Source organism: Notolepis coatsorum (genome assembly GCF_963971535.1).
Source record: "Notolepis coatsorum genome assembly, chromosome: 18".
NCBI lineage: Eukaryota > Metazoa > Chordata > Actinopteri > Aulopiformes > Paralepididae > Notolepis > Notolepis coatsorum.
The window spans coordinates 52,097,032-52,122,928 of NC_140182.1; the positions used below are offsets into that span (position 1 = coordinate 52,097,032).

The window sequence follows — 25,897 nt, forward strand, 5'->3', positions numbered from 1 at the left end:
TCCCGAGGGAAATTCGGCACAGATCGCTCACAGTACCTTCTGACAGTAGCCTATTGATTGTCCAATAACTTATTATTCATTAACAGTAATGATTGAATATTAACTTGAGTGATCTTGTTTGAAGATTCATTTGTTGGAAGACATTTGAAGATTGTGTTTATGTATCTCAGGACTAATGATGATGTGGTTGATATTATCGAAAGACTGAAAAAAATATATAATTTTGTTATGGGTTTATTGCAATAAGGGGTAGGACCTTCTTTTTTATTGCTTCTTCCTATTCCTTTTTATTTTATGTGACTTCACAGCAAATTATGTTTGTATTTGTATTTATTGATTATTTTTAATAGTTCGAAATAACTATTCATTCATTCACTTCCTCTTACTTCTAAAAAATGACAGTCAGACAGGTATCAATTAAGAAAGAAAGAAAGAAAGAAAGAAAGAAAGAAAGAAAGAAAGAAAGAAAGAAAGAAAGAAAGAAAGAAAGAAAGAAAGAAAGAAAGAAAGAAAGAAAGAAAGAAAGAAAGAAAGAAAGAAAGAAAGAAAGAAAGAAAGAAAGAAAGAAAGAGGTGGGTTCAGCCTTAATTCAGGCCAACAACATGTTTGTCTTTTAAACAAAAATGTGACCATAACATACTGCCATGGGAAATAAGGGACAAAACAAGTGTTCTAGTCAAGGCATCCCCTCTGAGAAGTGGGGGTGACGAGGAGGTCGCCTCCACGCCGGGAACGTCACATGTTCAACGATGGAACGCCGCCCAACTCTCTGTGTAGGAGTGTGGCTCTCGGGTATAAACCCTCCTCCTTCCTTATTCCAAACAAATGGACAGAAGCAGACTGAGAGTACATGGATGGAGCTTCGTACCAGTTCAACCAGCGCATATTTGACTAACACACGTTCTATTTTAAAAGCAGTTTTTTGTCCTCGACATCAGTAAACAACTTTAAAGTAATGGAACGCCAGCTTTTTTAGCCAGCCCGACGCAGCCAAGCGGACAAAAGTGCCCAGGAGGAGATTGGTACATCTAGTTAACATACCTGCTGGCTGACCACATCACCTAACGCTATTTGGGTGGGACAGCATGGGAACAAAAAACAAGCGACGTGGAATTCAAGAAAAACAGACACATTGTTGAGCCTAGCCGTCAATGTTTGTTTGCAGCGTCACTATCAACAAACCCAAGACCCAATCCACAAGTTTGCGCCTCAGGACTTGCCAGTCGGCCACAACACCAGTATGTTTCCTTTAGACTCGCCATGGAACATCTCCTTTGCAGGCTGTGGTTTGCAGGCTGTGGCTTTTTGGGAATCTACCACGTCGGTGTTGCAAGTTGTCTGCTGGAACAGGCTCCTTTTCTTGTGCACAATGCTCGGCACATATACGGGGCATCTGCGGGGGCTCTTACTGCCACCACCCTGGTCTCTGGAGTGTGTCTAGGTAGGTCGCTGGCTCCTGGGTCAGCTGCTCACTATAGCCGTGTGGACCCGACTCTGTGCTACAGGGACTGTACAGTCGGGAACCGGTTCACCCCAAACACGGGAGAGACCCGCCTGGAGGCACTTATTTGTTTGATTTGTTCATCTATTCCAATATACTCCAAAAACGCACCACGGATAGTCCAAAGCCTAATTTCCATAAAAACAGTCACGTTTTAGTCCATAATTAATGGTTTGTTCACCATGTTTGTTCACAATGTCAATATCATATATGTCATATATGTCCTGATGAATTGAAAATGGGGGACCCTGATCATGTAAACAAGACGAAAGTCTTTCTCTGGTCTGCATCCCCGTAACAATTGTGTGTATTGAGCTGTACTGTATTGTACCCATTCTGCAATCTGTTAATAAAGTTTTCAATCAATCAATCAATCAATCAGCTCGGCGTTTTCTCTGACCACCTGCTGTGTATAAATTGAGAACAACACTTGAAATACACACAGCCGAGGTCTAGCTACATTATCCTCTTCTCCTATCCAACGAGTCCTTCTTCTGAGGGCGTCTATAGGGTTCCCACATCGCTTGAAAATACTGGAAAAGTTATGGAATTTGAAAATGTGTTTACCAGGCCTGGAAATGTTCTGGAAAATTATTATATATACCCATACACTTTTGGACATTTGAAATAATGTTCATACAGTCATAATTCATTTACATTTAAAGGTGGGGGTTACAAGGTGAAAATAGGTCAGGTTGTTTTTGTGTAATTCCCATCTATCTACAGTAAAGCTTTTATAACAGGTTTATAATAGCAGTAAAGTAATGTGTTTTTTGTTTGCTTATTGTCATTCATTACTCTTAAATAGTCATGGTAAATTGGTAAATAAATATATATATGTGGAAATGAGCACAGGAACCCTGTGTCTAAATCTTTCATCTTGTCTTCACAGGAGCAACTGGTGCAGGGATCATTGATGTGGCGAAAGAGGCCAGGAAGCGGTTCCTCGGCCCCTTGCACCCCTCGTTCAACCTGGTGAAGATGATGCGGACGATGCTGCTCCGCGTGTTACCAGACGATGCCCACCACAGAGCCACGGGCCGGCTGGGCATCTCCCTCACCCGCGTGACAGACGGAGAGAATGTGCTGGTGTCTCAGTTCAACAGCAGGGAGGAGCTGGCACAGGTGAGCATATATAGGCCTACAAGGTTTGTGTGTGTGTGTGTGTGACTGATTCGCCTTTCCCCCCTCAAAACACTGCAGACTCCCTCAGAACCTTCGGATGACAATGAGGTGGATGCCCTCTTGACTCTAGCTAGAATTTGTCGTTGTTGAACTGGTGTTCAAATACGTTTTCTTTTTGGTGGCACCTTTTATTTTATTTTTTTTTATCTACTTTTTCTCCCATTTTCTATTATTCTCCCATCCCAATTTCGTATCGTCCAATTCTACCCTCCCCTGTCTCGAACGCTGTTAGACCATGCCTCCCACAAGCCGGCTGCAATGTGGACGAAGCCTTACATCTCGAACTCGAGGAAGCAGCCGTCGCATCTTTTCACCTGCACAGCGCGATCTCTCAGCGTCGGGGGTCTGCGTGGGAGGGCACACCGCCCCCGTCTCTTCCTGATTCTGCTGCGCAGGCGCACCAACCGACCTGTAGGAGTCGCTGTCCACAACGTCCGATCCCCACCCATCAGCTTCCCACCCCCTAATACTGCCAATTGTATTAGTATGAACGACCAGCCAAGCTGATAGCAACCTAGCCGCCCCCTGGCACTTTTTTTTTGTATGATTTTTTTTTTAGCGTTTATCGCTTTTTGCTACTGGGCAGTCCAGTAGAGAGAGAGAGAGAGAGAGAGAGGAGGAACGGGAGACAGAGTGGGGGGAAGACATTCGGCAAATAACGACAGGTCCGGGAATCGAACCCGGGTCGGCCGTGCCGCGACTCAGCGCGTTATGTGGTTCGCCACTGGGGCGCCCTTTTTGGTGGCACTTTTAACAAAATGTAGAATGTTTTTTTTTCTTCAGTTTTTATATAAACCAGAATTAGTTTTTAATTCAAACACTATTTATCCAAGTTATTAGGTTAGTCCCATAGAGATTGGAAATCTCTTGCGAGAAAGATCCAGCCAAGAAGGCAGCAGCACACACAGACTGTACTATACAACATTATCATATGGAAATTGCGATCTCAAATACCTCTATGAAAAGTCAGTGAGAATGAATGTGTGAGTGAGTCCAAGAGAACGAGTTGTAGTGAGCAGCTCCACAGACAAGAAGAAGCCAGAGAGGTTATTCATAGCGCTGACGTTTGAACTCAGTGAGAGAAACTAGGCCCTGTTTCAGCAGCTCCTGTGTGGTCTCAACTCCAGACAAGGGTGCAGGGGCCACAAAGCCCTTCTAGTCCATCGTGATACAAGCTTTGGGGCCAGCCAGCAGAGCAGAGTCTTGGGATCGTGAACGCTATTGACCTCCACATGTTTCTGTCTTATTATATCAGGACTCTGGTGCTGCAAATTTTCCAGGCCATACATAACACATGAAAATAAACGATATATAGAGGCTTTTGATTGATCACCTAACATACAGAAAGTTCAGATGGCCCGTGCACTTTCTATTCTCTAGTTTTCCTGTGGAAGTCAATTGACCTTATTCACACAGGTGGAAAGGAATCCCAACGTGAGAATGACATAGGCTTTGACTATTTTCGCTTTTGGGGAAAACACAGACTGTTCCTATTGACCGCCATTGTATTTGGCCTGTATTAAAAACTTGTCAGCACAACACTTACATTGTTGGAAACATTTTGTTTTGTTAGTGCATCATGTTAAGTCAAGGTAAAGGTTTGTTTAGTTTGTGCATCATGTTAAGTCAAGCAATTACTTACCAACACTGGCCGTGTTCGTGCCATTGTGTAAAGTTAGGTTTTGTTTTGTGTCTATTTCCCCAGTCAGCTGCAGGATATTTCCTCATTTCCCTACATGGACATTTAATATTATGCTTAGTTATGAGTCTCCAAGTGACCTAAAACTAAGAAGTAATGACTATTTCTGGGCCTTGATGGTCTTTGGCGTGATTTATATCTATGTATTTTTTCCTAAAGTTGTAGTTCATGAACAAACGCCATCTAATCTCTGTTCATTCCCTGAGTTGTGCCGATGACGTATTGCTAGTCTGATTAATTCTCTTGTATTTAACTAAATTATTCCATATATCAGACCAGATAGAAACATGTATACACATTTATCTATATCTGTATATACTGTATATCCATAGTACCTAACTCATATAAGTTATTGAGAGTTAATGAGTTTGAATATGGCCACCAGTGATGTCATCGGGGGTATTGAATCCTTGTGTCGTGTTAATTACAGCTTGATGAAATTATAAGGTGCCAGTCCATATAAGACAAGAGGTGTTGCTATTTGTTCATGGAGCTGTAATTAACAATGCAAGCCATTTTCTGAAGAAGGTGTGTTTCACACATAAACGTCATGATTTCAGGCTGCCAATACATTTGAAAAACCTGAGTGCGTGCCTGGGCTTGTTTCCCTATTTTTTATGTAATTAACACAACACAAGGATTCAATGGGTCTCATTCACCAACTGATTTAGGACAACAGATCTATTAATTCATCATAATTTAAATAAATATGACAATATTTGTACGATAAAAAAATTACACATTTGATGTCGGAAAAATAAATAATAGCACTACAAACACTGCAAATGACTTTGAATAAATAAATAAATCAGATAATTGTTGTTATTATTTATTGTTGTTCTTATTTATTGTTTTGGACATTGCTTATTGTATACATTGTAAGAGCCAGTGGATAAACATTCCACTGCTCATCTTACCGGTATGATGTTGCGTGTGAAAAATTAAACCTTGACCTTGTAGGTGGACTTGAACAGCAATCATGTACATGATTGAACCCTGCCATCCAATTAACAGTGAGCAATCGCGCTATTTAAATGGTCAACTCTGCACCCTAGGCTTACACAATCCGGGTGAAGACGGAATTCTATGGCATTGAAATGACAGTGGATAAATAAATAAGAACTAAAGCTAATCGCGTGGATATATCTAATAGTGGAATAGACTATTAATATTCCATATTTATACCGTCTTGTTCCCTCCTGCCTGGCCACCTGTTCAGCGCACGCGCACACACACACATTGTGGGCATCACAGCTGGGATCGTTTTGGCCACTTAAGACAGGCTCTCAACGCATTGGTGAATCCGGGTGTAATTGTCGGCAGTTTTGTCTTAGGTGGTTCCAAGGTGGTTGCTGTAAGAGAAATCTTATGGCAATGTTGGTGAATGAGACCCAATGTCCCTGATGACATGTGAATGAATAGTTTATTTCAAACAATATAAAACAATCAAAAAACAATAATGAAAAAATTCAAAGATAATTTGATGTGGAAAAAAAGGATAATAATAAACAAAACAGTCTCTTGTCCAAAAAGGAATAGGAAGAATAATAATTTTTACAATCAATGGGCTACTGTCCATCCAGTATCTTTAAGAAGCAAAACGTATCTGCGGACTAGATCAGAACAAAAACTGTAACAAACTAATATAAGACACGTCATTCATTTCAACATCTCCATTAATGAGTTACAACCTCCCTCCTCTTTACTGTACCTTCCAACAATTGCTCTTTTGTATTTCATTTTGAACTTTTTTACTTTTAGTTTAATTTCGTCATCTACCGTAATCTATTCCAGAGAGTCACCCCACAAACGGAAATACACATGCTTTTAAGAGTAGTGCGAACACACGGCTGTTTTAAATAAAATGTCCCTCTTAAATCATAGCCCCCCTCTCTATCCAAGAACATTTCTTCGATGTTGCCAGGAAGAAAAAGTTTCTTGCTAAGCTTGCTTTGTACATTATTTGTGCTGTTTTAAAATCAACCAAGTCCATGAATTTCAGAGCATATGGATTTAGAAACAGTGCATTGGTGTGGTCATGGTAACCTACATTAAATACTATCCTTATAGTTTTCTTTTTTAAGTGTGCATATTGTTTGTAGGGTGCTTCTGTAGGTGTTTCCCAGACCTCCACACAGTAATTCAGATATGGTAATATGAGAGAACAGTTCTCTGTATAATGTTTTATGGTTCAGGACTGGTTTATGGTTCAGAACCACATCACTGTTCTGGCTCGTACCATATTCTCAACTCTCTTTTAAGTGGACTGTTTTGCACCATCTACCCTGTTCCTCTGTGCTGGAGGGCCCATTTGAAAGCCACTTAGTGCCACTAAGCGAGAAAGAGGGAATTAGGAACAGTTTTGAATGGGAACTCTTATTCAAAACCCCACAACTACAACCTGAAGAGAAAATCTGAGTAGAGTCAAATGGGAAATAAATTGCTGCTGAAATGTTTGTTATGCAATTAAGCCGTTGAGAAACTTTAAAAAAAACAAGTTTTTCTGTTATTCGTTCCTTTTTATATACATTTCTGAAATGTCCTTTACAATTTGATGAGCTAAATTGAATACCTTTTGTAGATGTCAGACAAAAAAAACACAGACTTTAATAGCGCAAGAAGAAGTGGGTTTCTCCTGTTAACTCTTTCCCTACCACACTACAGAAGGTTAACTCTTTCCCTACCACACTACAGAAGGTTAACCTTTCACTACCACATTACAGAAGGTTAACCTTCCACTACCACATGACTACAGACAGTTAACACTAGAGACAACACTAGAGACATCATCACCAAGTCTCTCAGGGGATCGATGCGGCAGAGCTCTCTACACTAAACATGTTGGTGATGTTTATGTCCAATTATCACATCCCCCTTGCAACACAACAATTCAGTTAAAAAATCTGTGACATGTGCCTTTTTATAGGGTAAGCTCAGAAGTTTGGACCTCTAGCCCTATTTCCTATTCATCAGTGATGTTATCAATGAGTCCTTTCTCAGCACAATCTGTGCTGTTCTTCATACTGGATACTCAGCTCTTGTATGTAGTGTAATGTCCAGTGATGAACAGCATGGACTGTGCTGAGAAAGGACTCTACCGATTAAAATCATCACTGATATTTACCTGCACATATCATCCATTCATTTATTCACATCTTCAATCATATTTGTATACGCACATTTATATGTACTGATAATATGTTGAATCTGTTTATTTACACCAGGGTAGACTGAGACTTAGTATGGAGTATTGTATATTTATTTGTACAGGGTAGACTCAGGTTAGCTATATTTGTACCTGGGGTTGACTTAGGATAGAGTATGTCTATTATACCAGGCTGGGCTGTACATACGTGCATAGTGATATTATTGATAGAGTTAATATGTCTCACCTGTTCAGTGATCACATAGTGATATTATTGATAGAGTTAATATGTCTCACCTGTTCAGTGATCACATAGTGATATTATTGATAGAGTTAATATGTCTCACCTGTTCAGTGATCACATAGTGATATTATTGATAGAGTTACATATGTCTCATCTGTTCAAGTGATCACATACTAGTGATATTATTGATAGAGTTACATATGTCTCACCTGTTCAGTGATCGTGATATTATTGATAGATTAACATTATGTCTCACTTGTTCAGTGATCACACAGTGATATTATTGATAGAGTTACCTGTTCAGTGATCCAGTGCAGATCAGACCTTTATTTTTATTTATTTATTTATTATCATTATATTATATATTATATCTTATTCTTATGTCCTTCCTCTACATCTCCTCTCCTGTTGCTGCTATGACACCCACATTTCTCCACAAGGATAAATATAGATAATGATCTTATCTTAATTACCACCTCATATCATAATGGTGTTGGAGTGGAACTCTGGTCCCTGTCTACCTGCTCAAATGACTGGCTTATGCTTAAGGTCTGAACTTGTAAAGTCAACCTTTCGTTTTGATCTCCCAGCTTCTTGGAATGACCTTCAGCACACACAAAAAATCAATACTCCACTATCCTATGGACAATTTAAAAACATGATTACAAACCCCCCTGCATCCGTATGCAACAATCTGAGCTGACTGAACTTGCTTCCCCCCCCCCATCTGTGTATCTGTGTTTTGTTCTGTTTATTCAATGTGTAACTATTTCATTGATCTCTTTCCTTGTATTTATCTGTGTTTATTTGAACTTGCTTTTAATCTCGACCTCACTGCAAACGAGGGCAACTTCCAGTTTAGATAAAGGTTGAATGAAGGAATGAATGAATGAATGAAATAATAAAGTAATAAATAGGGCTAGGGGTCCAATATTCTGAACTTACTCTTTAAGACTGTGCAACATAAACATGAGCTGTAAAATATATTTATGTAGCCGTACTTTTTCAAATTTGATATGTAATTGCTGTATTGCGGAGAAAAGGCGATGACATCATGCACATGCTTCTGACTATTTTCATTCCTAGTCATTCTGTTATCAGTGCCATGCTGCTCGTCATCATGGTTTTTATTTCACAGGCGATCGTCTGCAGTGCATACATCCCTGTGTACTCTGGCCTGATTCCTCCGACGCTTCAGGGTGTGGTGAGTATTAAATGTTGTGCCAGCAGCACGAGTGCAAGTGGCAGAATGAGCGCATCACATATCACCGCACATGAGTGCACTTTCTTTGTTCCCAATTTACCTATCTCAAGCCCCGCCCCCTTTTATTGATCCTCCAATCAAAACTGTCATGGGGGCTTGATAAGTACATTTCTTATTTGCATACATTTTGGTTAATTGGAATAATTGACTTTCATGATCTGAAACATAATGTAGCTTTGCTCTGTCAGACACATGGACCTCTCACACACATTTCTGAACGCTTTTTGAATCCACCAAATAAATATAAATATAAAATACAAAATATATTATACTGTACATGAAGATTTAAATACTCAAGAGGTTCAAAATGGTTTTAAGGATATTTAAACATATTTCTCTTTGGTTCACATTATTTTATAAATGTGGCCAATATCAGATTCCAGCGTGAACTAGTTATGCTCCTGAAATGACCCGTATGCGCAAAAGTTTTGCTTGTACAGAAGTATCACCCCAAATAATATGGTAAACTCCTCACTGTCCATCCACTGACCACCTCCATCACAGCTGTCCTCCATGTTTGTATTCACAGAGTGATTCCCACCCAAAAAATCTGACCTGTATCTGATACTACTGTATCGGTCCCTATCCCTTACTTACTCTTACTAGTTACCACTGGCCAGTATGACTTACTACCATAGTGTCTTTATACCTTTATCACTGTACATAATAATACTATAACACTGTACATACATCTGATTAGCACTATTACTCAATAGTACTCGTTTATATATTTTATACCCAGTTTAATCACCTGTACATTGTATATTGCTATTGCACTTTACTTTTACATTTGCACTCTGGTTAGATGCCAAACATATTTTCCTTCTTACTGTATTTGTGCTTTATGACAATACATTTGAATTAGGGATGTCCGATATTATCGGCCTACCGATATTATCGGCCTACCGATATTATCGGCCGATATTGGCATTAAAATGTGATATGGGAAAATATCGGTATCGGTTTAGAATTTCTTTATTTATTTTTTGACATTTTTATAACCTTTATTTACCCAGGCAAGCAAGTAAGAACAAATTCTGATTAAATGTATTGTCAAAAGTATGCATAATGTTGTGTTAATTCCACAACAAGAGATATGTAATGTTAATTACCTGAAATTATTCAGTTTTTTGGGGGGGGAAACCCTGCATATATCGGTATCGGTTGATATCAGTTGATATCGGTATCGGAAATTAAGAGTTGGACAATATCGGTATATCGGTATCGGTAAAAAAGCCAATATCGAGCATCCCTAATTTGAATCTAATCTAATCTAATCTAATCAAATCAAATTTAGGACATATGATAGTGGCGGCCTGAATCAGAATTGATTCCATGTGATCTGTGTGTTATGAAAAAATCTGATCTAAGTCACATATTAGCAAAGAAAAGTCTGATTTGGGCCTCTTTCCCCTGCAGTGTGAACTCAGTAGGCTATGAAGTCACTGACCTTTCATCTAGTGTTTCCCTCCCTTGCGTCCTGGTGTTGTTGCTCTTGGCACAGTGTTTTCCAAACATCGCTCACCCATATCATACCCCCCCCCCCCCCCCTTTCTCAAGAATGTGTTTATTTTGCATAAGCAAGATTGGGCAAGATTAGTGATGAATCTTCTCAGAGGAGATCATTACGATGACTCATGGTATGAAGTTAGAACACGTATAACTGCACTCGACTCGTCTCTTGGCACAAAGCTGCGTTCTAAGAAATGTCATTGAAAAAATGTCAAAGTCTCCACCTCATCTCTGTGGTCTTTGTGACAGATTTGTGTGCATACGGTATATAAACAGGAGTGTGTGTTTGTGCTGAGCCTGTGACCCAGGCCTGGACTGGCTATCTGGAGCCCTGGGAGTTTTCCTGGTGGCCTGGCCTGCTAAGTGGCCTGCATGCCCCTCTGTCAGGCCACGTTTCAAGTTTGAAGTTTTGTTTTTATTTGTCACATATAAGGTACAGGTATATTACAGTGAAATGCTTGGTTCTGTATGAGCCTCCTGAGATTGTGCTTCATACAGTAACAAAAAGTAAAAAGAATAAAGACCAAACACTATACAAAATATACAATATACAAAACTAAAGTACAAAATGCAAAGAATATGTAGAGATGTAGTGCAAATCTTTTAGTAATAAATAGATAAAACAGATAAAATATTGTGTAGTGTTAAAAGTGTTTCTAGTTGCGATGGCTGATAGTAAAGATGAGTTGGTGGGCCTCTCAGTGTATTATTCAATAAATATTAGTTACATGTTAGTTCTTGTGTCGTCTCCCTCCTTAATAATATACCTTTAAGTTTTATTTGAGGCTTATAACAGTAGATTGTACTAAGAAGTTGTTGGCTCATTCGTTTGTGATTCACATGCATTCAAATGAACTAGAATGCAGGAAATTAAGTCTTTGTAACTAACATTTTCCTAGTGGGGGACCCCAGACCCACAGACTAGACCCCTGCTTAGTGTCCTGACTGGGGCTGTATTACACATTATATTTCCCGGCCTGAACGTACAGTCCAGCCCTGGTGTGCCCAGAGAGTGATGTGCCAGTGGGCAGTGGCAGATTAAACTACATTGGCCCAGGGCTTCAAGATTCAGTTTCTGTTTTATTCGTAGGAGATTAAAAACACAATGTCAATACACAGGGTTCCCTCGCGTCCTGAGAACCCTTGAGGGCAGAAAACCTGGAAATCATATACTGTACACTAATACAGTCCTGGAGATGTCCTTCTCAAACTAAAGGCTCCTAGAAATGAGAAATTAAAACTTTTTTTTCTTTTTTTAACAACAACAAAAAAAACGACCCCATTACCCAGGAAATTTGAAGGATATTATCGATCCATTTGTGAATGAATAACGTGGGAGCACCTGATACAGTTATGCTGCTTCAGATATTCCAAAACAGCATAAGGTGAATTAATTTGGAAATGTTGTTAGGATCAGGTGCTTCCACGTTATTCACTCACAAATGGATCGATAATTTTCTTGAAATTTCCTGGCAGGTGATTCCTTGAAAAGAGTGGGATATCAGCATAAAGAATACGGGTGAATGCTATTAACACAAATAAAGAAATGTGCTTAAACTGAGTTTAGACTTTACTCTCTACTACGTGCCTGATGTCAAGCCTATGTGTTACTGGCCTGTGTGAGTCTTGACAAAAGGATTCCTACTGGTAGTTAGTAACATGTCTTTATCTTGGATTATCGCCCAGCGCTACGTAGACGGAGGGATTTCAGACAACCTGCCACAGTACGTGCTGAAGAACACCATCACTGTGTCGCCCTTCTGCGGCGAGAGCGACATCTGTCCCAGAGACACGTCGACCAACCTGCACGAGCTGCGCTTCACTAACACCAGCATCCAGTTCACCCTCACCAACCTCTACCGGGTCTCCAGGGCTCTCTTCCCCCCAGACCCCATGGTGAGACCTGGCCTGGTGCCCCACTGACGCACACACACCCACCACATGAAGAGAAGAGACATACTGTACATTCAAATATTACAGAGGTTCACACACACACACAGCTTAACCCTTTCACTGCCACACACACCAAAGGGTTAACCCTTTCACAACCGCACTACAGAAGGTTAACCCGTTCACTACCACCATCTGTAGTGTGGTAGTGAAAGGGTTAACTGATTGGTAATTTGCAGGATGGACTTCAGTGAACTGTCTGGACATGTCTGAGTAAAGGAAGGTGTGTGTGTGTGTGTGTGTGTGTGTGTGTGTGTGTGTGTGTGTGTGTGTGTGTGTGTGTGTGCGTGTGTGTGTGTGTGCGTGTGTGTGTGTGTGTGTGTGTGTGTGTGTGTGTGTGTGTGTGTGTGTGTGTGCGCGTGTATGTGTGTCCATAGGTTATGAAGGCCATGTGTAAACAGGGATATAAAGATGGTCTTCGCTTCCTAAAGAAGAATGGTAAGAAACATTAGCTATACTATATATGAAGCGGCTTATATTATATATGAAGTGGCTTATATACTATATATGAAGCAGCTTATATACTATATATGAAGCAGCTTATATACTATATATGAACTAAGCACTTTATTTGTTGGTGATAGAGAATCTGGTGATTGGTCAGAAATAAGTGTATTTTGTAGACAGGTTTGTGATTTAGGCAAACTTAGTTAGTGGGGTTTTCTGTTGCTGTAATTTGTGTTTCACATATTGTAAAATATGCCATAAAATAGTATAAAAGTATAAATGTGAATTACATTTTTAAGGCTTGTACTGCCCCCCTGTGACTACCTAGCATATTTCATGACCAACCTCAGTTTGATCTTTCAACTTTAAATGATGACTATAATAATAATAATAATAATAATAATAATAATAATAATAATAATAATAATAATAATAATAATAATAATAATAATAATAATAATAATAATAATAATAATAATAATAATAATAATAATAACAATAACAAATTGATACATTTTAAAGGCATGCTTTAATGGAAATATGTTTAATTAATTCAGTGAGTTCATTATCCAACATAACTGGTCTGTAATGTAATAACTTAATCAAACAGAAAAAAAAACTTTCATATTTACTTTCAGGATTGCTTGATTACAATGGACCTCACAGACCCAGACCCCTGCTGGTAATTGGGGATGAATACGAGGATGATGACTGTATGGATGAGGAATACGAGAGAGAAGAGCAGCCGCGTCTAGAAAACAGAGCAGTAATGGTTGACTGCAGTTCCTCAGCAGAAGAAAATATCTTTGAACACCTTCCACCCAGACTACATGAAGGTAACATTAGAGTTAAACACCCTCCACCCAGACTACATGAATGTACCATTAGAGTTAAACACCCTCCACCCAGACTACATGAAGGTACCATTAGAGTTAAACACCCTCCACCCAGACTACATGACGGTAACATTAGAGTTAAACACCCTCCACCCAGACTACATGAAGGTACCATTAGAGTTAAACACCCTCCACCCAGACTACATGAAGGTACCATTAGAGTTAAACACCCTCCACCCAGACTACATGAAGGTACCATTAGAGTTAAACACCCTCCACCCAGACTACATGACGGTAACATTAGAGTTAAACACCCTCCACCCAGACTACATAACGGTAACATTGGAGTTAAACACCCTCCACCCAGACTACATGAAGGTAACATTGGAGTTAAACACCCTCCACCCAGACTACATGAAGGTACCATTAGAGTTAAACACCCTCCACCCAGACTACATGAAGGTACCATTAGAGTTAAACACCCTCCACCCAGACTACATGACGGTAACATTAGAGTTAAACACCCTCCACCCAGACTACATGACGGTAACATTAGAGTTAAACACCCTCCACCCAGACTACATAACGGTAACATTGGAGTTAAACACCCTCCACCCAGACTACATGAAGGTACCATTAGAGTTAAACACCCTCCACCCAGACTACATGACGGTAACATTAGAGTTAAACACCCTCCACCCAGACTACATGATGGTAACACTGGAACACCCTCCACCCAGACTACATGACGGTAACACTGGAACACCCTTCACCCAGACTACATGACGGTAACATTAGAGCTGGATGCATCCAGGGTTCCTGCAGTCATGACAAGCTTGTAAAAGTCATATTCTATGTTAAAAATAGAATCCTTCTCGACTTGGGGTGTTCAGGTTGCTCCTCCAAAAATGCAAGAGCCTTGATTGATAAAACAAGATAAGATATTATTTTATTGATCCCATTGGGGAAATTCAGGCATCATAGAAGCATGGGGGAGGGGAGGTACAGGTATGGGCAGGGTAAAAGAAGAAAGACATAAATATACAGTAGGCAATCAAATGTAATCTGAATATAGAAATATGAGAAAAATAAACAGCGTAAAAAAGGTGTAGATGAGGGTCTGTATGGCCTATCGGTTATAATATACGCTACAATAAATATAGGCAATAGAAATTGTTGTTACCTTATTTAAAGAGGTGTATGTAATGTATGTACAATATGTGTACATTTTCTGTGGAGCTTTTTACCTACTTCCTCCTGAATAGATAGTGTTTCCCTGATGTCTGTTGTCTACTCAACTCAAACACAGATTTGAACTTTGGAACAGATTCGATTTTAACATCCAAGCATTTTAATTATAGCCCGCCAATCATTGGACGCCAACAACGAGTATACTCGTTATTATGGTTGTTATTTATTTTATTAGCTATTTCCATTCATGATTCATCCTGCTGTGCTGTAGGACTGTGTGGCACTCTGTCTGAGACCGCAACGGTCCAATACCGCCGCCTAACGCCTTGCGGCCGCTATTGCACTCCATTTGTAACTGTGGTTTGTTTTCCTGGCAACGTTGGACACACGACCGCGACCAGTATTTGGAATGGCGATCAGATCATTGGATTATTCTTTTTGCAGTACATCATAGACAAGGTAAGGACTATATATTATCAATCTTGCGTTGATCCGATAATTTTTTTCCCGCGATCGCAGCATGTGTCTGTGGTGTGTGTGTGGGCCGTGTCTCGTTGGCTGCGATCAAAGCACGGTATAAAACGGAAATGGATGGATGAAAAAATAATCAGTTTTTTGCATGTTGATCGGAAGAAACTCACTGACAATCGACGTTGTTATTAGATCCATAGCTATAATATTTAATATAGTTTTAGCACTACAAACACCGGCATCTACCCCCATTGCATTACAGCGCTGGCACAAACGGCCAGCGCCATCTGGCACTCAATGTGTTAAGCATAGTGATATATTGAGGAAAACGGTTTCATTTAATTTCAAACCTTTATTTAGACTCAAAGAGATTGAGGTTTCCCTTATTTCCAATGCTGTCGAAATTACAGGCATATTTATTTCCCCAAGGGGATCAATAAAGGAATATTGTATCCTATCTTAAATAACAATAAGGAAAAGAAAACATGTTTAGATAATTAGACATTGAATAAATAGGAAAAAACACAGATGAAGAAAGAAAGAAAGAAAAAAAATTGTTACAAACTGAAGCAGGGATATTTGTAATCATGTTTTTAAATTGTCTATAAGATAGTGTAGTGTTGATTATTAGTGTGAGTTGAAGATCATTCTAAAAAGCTGGGGCATTAAAGAAAAGGCTGACTTTCAATGTTCAGTCTGTGCTCATGGGACCTCAAGCATCGTCATTTGAGCAGGTCCATAGTTCCAGTCTAGCAACGTTGTGATATAAGGTGGTAATTTACCGGCAATGGCCTTTAAATATGAACAGATACCAATGTAAAACATATACCAAAATAATAAATCTGTGATCAGAATGATAGACCTGTCTAGAGGTTTCAGAGTGGAAGGAGCAGCATGTCTATAAATCACATCTCCATAATCCAAGAGAGAAGAACTGCTTCAACGACCCTCTTCCTACTAATCATTGCCTGTTGCCTTGTGAAAACCACTGTACTGAAATAACCCAGGTATCACTGGGTGGACACATTTTTATAAGGACGTATTTTATAATCTGTAGGATATAATAGTAGGAAATGAGTCAAATGACTTACTCACTCTGTGGGTCCGGTTAATAATAAGGTTTATTAGCCAGATAGATCAAATATATACAAGATAGTTAGAGAAAATGGCTGAGGCTTCGGCCCAGGTAATCAGCTGAAATGACCCAGGTGAAGAAGAGTGAATCTTGTGAGGAGGGGGTCTTTATAGTGTGAAGGGGGAGGGGGGGACCCAGGAGAGGGGACAAAGGAGAAGGAAGGGGGATGTCTTTACATGAAAGTTAGGGGCTCCTCACAATATATTATTCCACAGTTAGTCCCTTCTTTCTCTTTATAATGTGGGTGAGACCAATATACGTATATAATATACCAGGATTATTAGGAACAAGTAAAATAATGAAAAGTGAATAGAAATGGTAAAATTTTGAAAGAATGAGATCGCTGTATTTAGTCATCATTTTCGTTGACAAAATGAACACTGTGAGTAGGACTATTGTTCCCAGACATTTGTCCAGAAGATGTATTCACAGAAAAGGTTGGAGGTTGGCATGTGCCTTCATAATAATAATAATAAGGGGGAAAAAGCATAAAAACATATTTTTCAGAAACATCTTCTTCTTCTTTGAGAAGCTGACGTGTATTGTTCATCAACTGATACTGTCCATTTGGTGTTTGGGAAGCAGGAACCAGGGTTGGGGGTTAGAAGGGAAACGGTAGGTTGATGGAGACAAGGTTGAAGGTCAGAGGTTATCAGCACGTGACCCCTACCAGAGGACAGTCTTTGTCACTGTCACGTCTCGTCCTCTGAATATCTCTGCATCGTTGTTTGTTGTACTGTGTAGCAGGAAGTTGGGTTAGGAGGGGAGGCGTCCGTAGCCGCATTTCTGCAGGACGCTCTCTGATTGGCCGACGACAGTTTCTACACTGGTTAGGCTTAGGCACTCTTTCGAAGTAGGTTAAGGTTAGAGTTTGTCTTAGAGCGTGACGGCAAGTTCTTTCGACGGTTAAGCTTAGGCACTCTTTCGAAGTTGGTTAAGGTTAGAGTTTGTCTTAGAGCATGGCGATAGAACGCCAGGTAGTTTGCAGGCTGTTCGACGCGGAAATGGGCAAAGACACAGCTCGTCACGCGATTGGGCAAACATGTCAGTGGCCAATCAGAGAGCGTCAGTCAGTGGCCAATCAGAGAGCGTCCTGCAGAAATGCGGCTACGGAAAGTATAGACGCGGAGGGGAGTCAAGGTTGGAGGTCAGAGGTTACCATCACGTTACCCCCACCAGAGGGCAGTATCTTTACTCGGTTGTAGAGAAGGTGGCATCTTCACCCTCTCCTTCTCTGGTGTGTGGTTTCCTTCTAACCCCAGGTGATCGAAGGTGCATGTCGTCCGTGGGGTAGTGTGGCCACTGTTCCAGGCTTTGTAGATGAGCTGTTCATATTTGGCACTCAAGGCCACACCACGTATCATTTGCCAATAAGGATTCAATTAACTTGAGCATGATATCATCCCGAAATAGTTACCAATTGTCAATACCAGCCGGGCTGGAGTTTAAGGGCAGATGGTTCCAACCTTATAATAAAAATTACCACACACACGCTCCTGTCCACAGCTAACAATGAATAGGTCATCTATTCCTTTGATGGATAAAACGTATAGCTAGGAGAAAAGTATGCATAGCCATAGACCATTCAGGAATGGTTTATGATCAAAGGATTAACCATGTGAATATAGAATTTGTCTATATGCTATCGCTACAGACTAATCACATGGTTTAAAAATGATGAAGCTAGGTCTACTTCACGTGATGGTGTAATAATAGTCATTAGAAATGTTGATTAAACAAAGGGGTGAAGTCTATTTCGACCTGTGGTGGTGTGTAGACCATAAAAACTGGACATCACCCTAAGATGTTCTGTCTCACGTCGTCTTGTCCTCAGCTGAGGGGATAGACAATTGCACCATTTGGTTAGGATGAGTAGTCTACCCAAACTCTTGATCAAGCAAAAACAAACATATGATTTGGCATTATAAACTCATCACTGTCTCCTTCTAGGAACATGGGTCGTTCACCAAATTGTAGGATATATCAATAGTAGGAAATTAGTCAAATGACTTACTCACTCTGTGGGTCCGGTTAATAACGAGGTTTATTAGCCAGATAGATCAAATATATACAAGATAGTTAGAGAAAATGGCTGAGGCTTCCGCCCAGGTTATCAGCTGAAATGACCCAGGTGAAGAAGAGTGAATCTTGTGAGGAGGGGGTCTTTATAGTGTGAAATGAGAAGGGAGGGGGATGTCTTTACATGAAAGTTAGGGGCTCCTCACAATATATTATTCCACAAATCCATATAGGTTGTGTTGTGTGTTTGTATTATGTCATTAATGTGTGTGAAGGTGTGGAATGTATATGTGTTTTGTATACATGTATAGTGTAACTGTTTCTGGTCATCTGTATTATTAAATGTGTGGGTTTTCAGTCACAGTGTCTTTGTCTCCCTCTGCAGCTCTTCTGGAGGCTTGCCAGGAGAGGAGGAGCCTGGGCCAGTCGCTAAGCAACCTGCTGCCTGTCAGGATGGCCTCGGCCATGATGCTCCCCTACACCCTCCCCTTGGAATCTGTCATGTCCATGAGTGTCAGGTAGGACTACACCATTACGTCTGTGTCCAAGGGGCCCTGCCGCTTCCATGTGCAGTGGACAACCCAACGCAGCACCTCGTCTACATGCATTTAGATTAGATTATACTCGGATCTATTGTCATTATACAGCACATGTACAGTATTTTGGCATCCAACCAGAGTGCATATGTAACAGTAAAGGGCAGTAGTAATATACAATGTACAGGTGATTAACTCATTCAGCACCAGTCACGATGATAGTCGGGTTAACTCTGGTAGAAAAAGGGGGTAACCACTGCGCTCAGACAGGTGCGTAGTCCAACATTAATTATGCAAAAAAGGGAGGTAGGGACCGCACTCGGAATATCGTTGTTTTTTATTTTACAAGTTGTTTAAAGGGCACAAAACGTTTTCAGCCATCCGGCCTTCATCAGTGTAACTCGCCATCACTTGAGCGCCAATCCAGAGTATAGTCGGGTTTTAATCGTTATTTCTTTTATTAGCGATATCCATTCATTTTCATCCATCCAGCCTGATGTTATCGTTGGGAATGGGTCTGAGCTCGCAAAAGGGCAAACACAGCCGCCTACGCCTTCCAGCGGGTATTGCACTCCACTGGGAATGGTGTAGTTTCTTTTCTGGCACAATCCGAGCCGTGCGGGCCCGCCCCTTATTGTGAAACGGTCGGTAATGTGGTACGGACCTCCGCGAGCAGTATTTGGAATGGCGATCAGATAATTGGATTATTTCTTTTGCATTACATCAGATACAAGGTAAGAACACTATATATAAATTTGATCGTTGATCTGATATTTATTTCTACCCCGATCGACGCTGTCTCTGTGTCTGTATGTGTGGCTGTTTTCCGTTGGGTGCAGGAGGGGGGGGGGCGCCGGTCTAAACCACATTGCATGCTTGCACGAGGAAGGATAATAATGATCTAGCGTTGATTTCAGGAAGATTCGATAATCAGGCGAAAAATTACAACGTGTTTAGTGTATTCCACTAAAACGCTATTATCGCGTCTTTCTCTGGAATGACTCAGAAGCACTCAAAGTTATACTCATATTCAAAAGGCTATAAAACGGAAATGTACAGATGAAAAAACAATCCGTTTTGTACATGTTGACTGGATGCAACTAACTGATAATCGACGGGTGTATTAGACCCATAGCTATAATTTAAGATATCTTTTAAGGACTCACAAATCTCACAGTCCCCCCATTGACTTACAGCGGTGGCGTACTAGCGCCATCTCGTGGATTAAGCGATGGCGCAGAATGAGTTAAACTGGATATAACATATATAAATTAATACTACTGAGTAATCGTGCTAATCAGATGTATGTACAGTGTTATAGTATTATTATATTATTATGTACGGTGATAAAGGTATAAAGACACTGGTAGTAAGTCATACTGGCCAGTGGTATGACCAGTAAGAGAAGGTAAGGGATATATACAGATATAGATATAGTATCTACTAGGGCTGACCTCGAATAGTCGAATAGTCGACTAATCGATCGAAAGGATCCATAGCAAAGCAAAGAGGCCTAGAAGCGTGGCTAACGCTAATGGTGCGCATACAGGAGAGGCTAACTGCCTAAGAAAACAGGCACAGAGGCACTGAAAGAGGATTTCACCCGTCTAATGAACTACCAGTCGACTATCGGCAAATTTTGGCCAATCAAAGTTGACTATACAAATCCTTAGTCGGGGACAGGCCTAGTATCTACAGAAATGTAGAAAGGATTATATGCAGGTATATACAGACAGATGTTTAAGTCAATGGGTTTAGCCTACTGTGACACAGCAGCACAGGGACTCATTTCAGCCTGTCCTGCTGTGTGTCCTGCTGTGTCCACAGACTGCTGGAGTGGATGCCGGATGTGCAGGAGGACATGGGTTGGATTCGAGAGCAGATGGCTAAGATGCTGCAGTGTGTTTTACGTCAGGCCTCCAAAAGCATTTCCCAGCATGTATCTGCCAGGTGAGGGGTCATACAGACACACACACATGTGCACACACACACACACACACACACACACACACACACACACACACACACACACACACACACACACACACACACACACACACACACACACACACACACACACACACACACACACACACACACTGGTCTGCATCCCCTTACAATTGTGTGTATTGAGCCGTACTGTATTGTACCCATTCTGCAATCTGTTAAATAAAGTTTTCATTCATTCATTCACACACACACACACACAGATACATGCACACACACACACACACACACACACACACACACACACACACACACACACACACACACACACACACACACACACACACACACACACACACACACACACACACACACCTCTGCCGTCGGTGTGTGAATGTGTGAGTAAATGCGTGAATGTGAGCCTGAGGAACAAAATTGTAAAGCGCTTTGGCTAAAAGCTGTTATATAAATACACCATTTGCCACAAACATGTATAGATGTATATATCACATTTTCATTATTTCACTTACTTCTAGGTATAGATTGCTCTTCCTTTAAAGCTAGAATCCTGAATGTTTAGATCTAAATATTGGGTCAATATGGTCATATGATCTTGAAGAGGTTTGACCTGTAGATGAGAACATAAGCTTGTGATGAATTTTTTTGGCCATCACAACGGCTCTGTTGTTGTTTACAAATATTACCATCACAACGGCTCTGTTGTTGTTTACAAATATTACCATCATCAGGGCGGTTAGGTGGCATAGCGGAGATTGCGTTCGTCACCAACCCCGGAGCTGTGAGCTGGATTTGTCACCAGCTTGGCTGGCCGTTCACACTAATACAATTGGCTGTATTAGAGGGTGGGAGAAGCTGGCGGGGTGGGTCCGGGTCGTTGTAAACAGCGACTCCTACAGTTCGGTCGGGGCGCCTGCTAAGCGCGGATAGGACCTGAGTGGGATAGTGTGATCCTTCCACACGCTATGCCCTCTCAGGGAGGATCCGCGCTGCCAGGTGAAAAGAAGCGGTTGATTGGCTGGACGTGTGTCGGAGGAAGCACGTGATAGCCTCCACTCTCCCAGATGATCTGACTGTGGGGGGTAAGTGCGCAGCGACCAGGAAGGGGATTGGGAATTGGCATACGACTAACATTGGGATGGGAGAAAATCGGAGGAAAATGGAGGGGGAAAAAGATCAATAAAAAATATATATATATATATATATATTACCATCAAAACGGCTCTGTTGTTGTTTACAAATACTACCATCACAACAGCGCTGTTGTTGTTTACAAATGTGAATACATATTTACAGCCTCAAAAACCATGTTTAGCTGCCTCTCACGCTGTCAGTTCTGCTGTCAGACAGACTCAGACAATAATTGTGTAATAATAATAATAATAATAATAATAATAATTATTTGATGATAATAATAATTTCAGACTGAGAAAAATTATTTTGAATCTAACAACTCACAGAGGTAAATTAAGCCAGCAGTGGTCTGTCCTCCAATCGCAGACTGAGCCTCTAAAAGCGTGTGCATGCTGGTGGTCTTTGCTCCAGGTTCTCCTATCAGCTGGAGCTGCACCACTGCCATCCGCTCCCTGCTCAGAGCAGCTCTTCCTGTCTGTTCTCCAGCTGGGTGGACGAGGGCGGCTCCTCCGTGATGGACGTCATGGCCCGTCTGGACCAGTACCAGAGGCAGCTGGTGCAGCATGGCTTCTTCCGCATCAACATGGCCCTGCAGGGCTCCTTCAGAACCGGGCCTCCGTTGGGGGAGGAGGAGCGCACGGACCCGGTCTGCCTCAACACTCCAGCCGTTCCCGTCTTGCAGGAGGCCATTAGAGGCCTGTAGAGCCACAGGGTGTGAGGATGAGGATCAGAGACTCTGAAGCTGGTCTTAAGGCACTTTTCTTTTTTCTTTTTTTAAAGACCTTGTATGAATTTGCAACATCTCTTCACACAGTCCTTTAAATGCTCTTTAAGATGATGTTTGCACTCTATAATCCACCTCTTCTTTTATATGCTCTTTTTAATAGTCATCAAGATGATGTTTGCACTCTATAATCCACCTCTTCTTTTATATTCTCTTTTTAATAGTCATCAAGATGATGTTTGCACTCTATAATCCACCTCTTCTTTTATATGCTCTTTTTAATAGTCATCAAGATGATGTTTGCACTCTATAATCCACCTCTCCTTATAACAGAGGTTGGAGATGAACCTGTTTACTATATTCTTTTTACCCTTGCTTTGTCTTAAATATCCTTCCTGTCTATATATATATATATATACACACATTAGGGACGCACAGATACTGATACTGGTATCGGATATTGGTCCAATACCAGGTTAAAGTGGAATATCAGAATCAGAGAATTTCCCCAATACTAAAATCCAATACCAAGAATCTTGATTGCGTTTTTGACACGTTAACTCTAATGGAGAAACATGTATTATATATCTCAATACTTTTTGTCCAATGACCCCAAAAAGATGGTCCAAGTCTATACTGTTCAGTAAAACGGATGGTCCAAGTCTTTACTGTTCAGTAAAAGTAATGGATCGGTACTCGATACTCAAAGCCCAGGTATTAGTCCGATCAGTGCATCTCTAATATATATAAAATGAACAGTAACTTTAACTATAGTTGGACAGTGTGGTAGTCCCTTTAGTTACTGTACATTTGGTTTTCTTTCAAATAATGTATTCTTGCAGCCATGTGTGAGGAATCATGCTAAAACGTCATTACTGCGTCAGACTAATCAATCTTTTTATTTTTTGTTTATATGTACATAAACAACTATGTACTAACTTGCAATACAGGGGAGGTCAAACAAACAGTTCACACTTGGAAGTGGCGTGTTTTTTGTTTTTCTTATCAAAGCAGGTGTTTGTGTTCTGGTGGAATGTAGTCGGACCAGTTAAGCAGAGTGTTTCTGCTGCATGTAGTTATTATCAGCTGCTTCCAGTCCATCTCGTACAGGGAGAAACTGGACGATAGAAAAACGGAGAACGTGGACGAGTTCTGAACTGTGTGTGTGGTCACACAGGCCACAGATAATAAGAGGAGGACGGGTCAGTGTCGTCATAGAAACATTTGAAAATTGTTACCACTAGGAGACATATTAGATTAGATAAATTAAAATGTATTGTCATTATATAGCACACTAACCAGAGTGCAAATGTAACAGTAAAGTGCAGTAGCAATATACAATGTACAGGTGATTAAACTGGATATAAAATATATAAATGAGTACTACTGAGTAATAGTACTAATCAGATGTATGTACAGTGTTATAGTATTATGTACAGTGATAAAGGTATGAAGACACTATGGTAGTAAGTCATACTGGCCAGCGGTATGACTAGTAAGAGAAGGTAAGGGATATGTACAGATATAGATATAGTATCTACAGGTATGTAAAAAGGATTATATGTAGGTATACAGTATACAGACACATGTGTGGATACAAATATATAAGATAAATATAATGATATGTATACAGCATTATTGTACATGCTATCATACAGAGTTATATGGTGAAGTCTCCTGGTGCTGAATAGCCTGTGTGAAAAGGCTGTGCCTGTGACCCGTCCTCTTCTTGTGATTCTACTAGGTCACAGATAGATCAGTGGACCTGTATTCATGCAGTGTGTCAATGCAGTATTATAAAGCGGATACAGTGTTCAGATGTTCTGTCTGTGTTTGTACTGTTATTATTTATATGAAATAGCTTTTTTTTGTCAAAATTATCAACACTTTGTCCTATCGTTTTATTGTTTTGATTTTTTTTCAGGACGATGACTTAGTCCTGTCTACTAACTGACAGGTTCTTCTAGCTGAAGAAGGAAACCTATTTATCCAACTTTAAACTCTATTGGATTGTAGTAGCTCGAGTTTCTGTTGACCAGTGATTTATATTGCAATTAATCAATCAAAACCAAAATGTGTATCTGATAAATAGTATGTAGTATTATCCTATTTGATCCTAATCTCGTGAATTCTTTGTAAAATAATTATCTAATTTGTAAAATGACAATTTATTCTACCGGTTGTTTTAAAGATTTTCTCTTTCTTTTGACACCCACAAAGTGACCCCCCCTGGAACAGTGATGTCGCTCACACTGTTGTAGTGGTGTTTTTTTGGAAGTGGGGAGCCTGCCTACTGTCATACTGTGAGGTCCTGCCTGCCACTACCGCTAGGTGGCACCACTGGCTTTTGATCAAATATTTACTGTCTGTTGGATCAGAAACTATGTGATTTGAGTCCTGCATTGCACTTGATAAGGTGGCTCACTACTTCACTAACTTAAAATGTTAGGTTGTAATAAAGTGCCTTGATCACAATAATCAACATCGAGTCTGTTCTTATTTCATATGGTAATGCCTATGATATAGGTGTATAAAGGAACTGCAAATTGTGTTGAACATTGCAGGGACTAATATTTGGCTATCATAAAATAAGTCATTTACAATAAACATTGTGTAGAAAATGTAATCAGTGTTTTATCATGTTGCAAACACTCGTGTTTATAATATAAATAATGGGGAACTGTACTTAAAGTGGCTATGATTTTGGAGACAAAAAATCTGCATTCAGAATGGGAATAACATAGGAAACAGCCTAAAACATGTCCCCCTCCTATAAGCAGTATGCTAGGCGTCCAGGATGATAATCATCTCATCTCAGCCAGTGTTTGAAGTCCATGCCTCTCAGACAGTAAACAGAAGTCCATGTCCCAGCCGCTGTGCTCGTTCTCTCCACCAGGGGGCGCAGCGCAGGGAAACACCGATCCTAAATGCTCCCAACA

General features: G+C 40.4%; 1 protein-coding gene across 1 annotated transcript; it reads left to right on the forward strand.

Annotated features, from left to right (window-relative positions):
* The first annotated feature begins 832 nt into the window (after positions 1 to 832).
* Positions 833 to 25,436, forward strand: pnpla2 (patatin-like phospholipase domain containing 2). The gene is given in 10 exon segments (XM_084334421.1): positions 833 to 1,273; positions 1,276 to 1,441; positions 2,394 to 2,626; positions 8,913 to 8,978; positions 12,237 to 12,446; positions 12,878 to 12,938; positions 13,586 to 13,783; positions 18,985 to 19,117; positions 20,963 to 21,085; positions 22,646 to 25,436. Coding segments are annotated over 10 exon segments (1,515 nt in total). The 5' UTR covers positions 833 to 1,240; the 3' UTR covers positions 22,938 to 25,436.
* Positions 25,437 to 25,897: the final 461 nt, after the last annotated feature.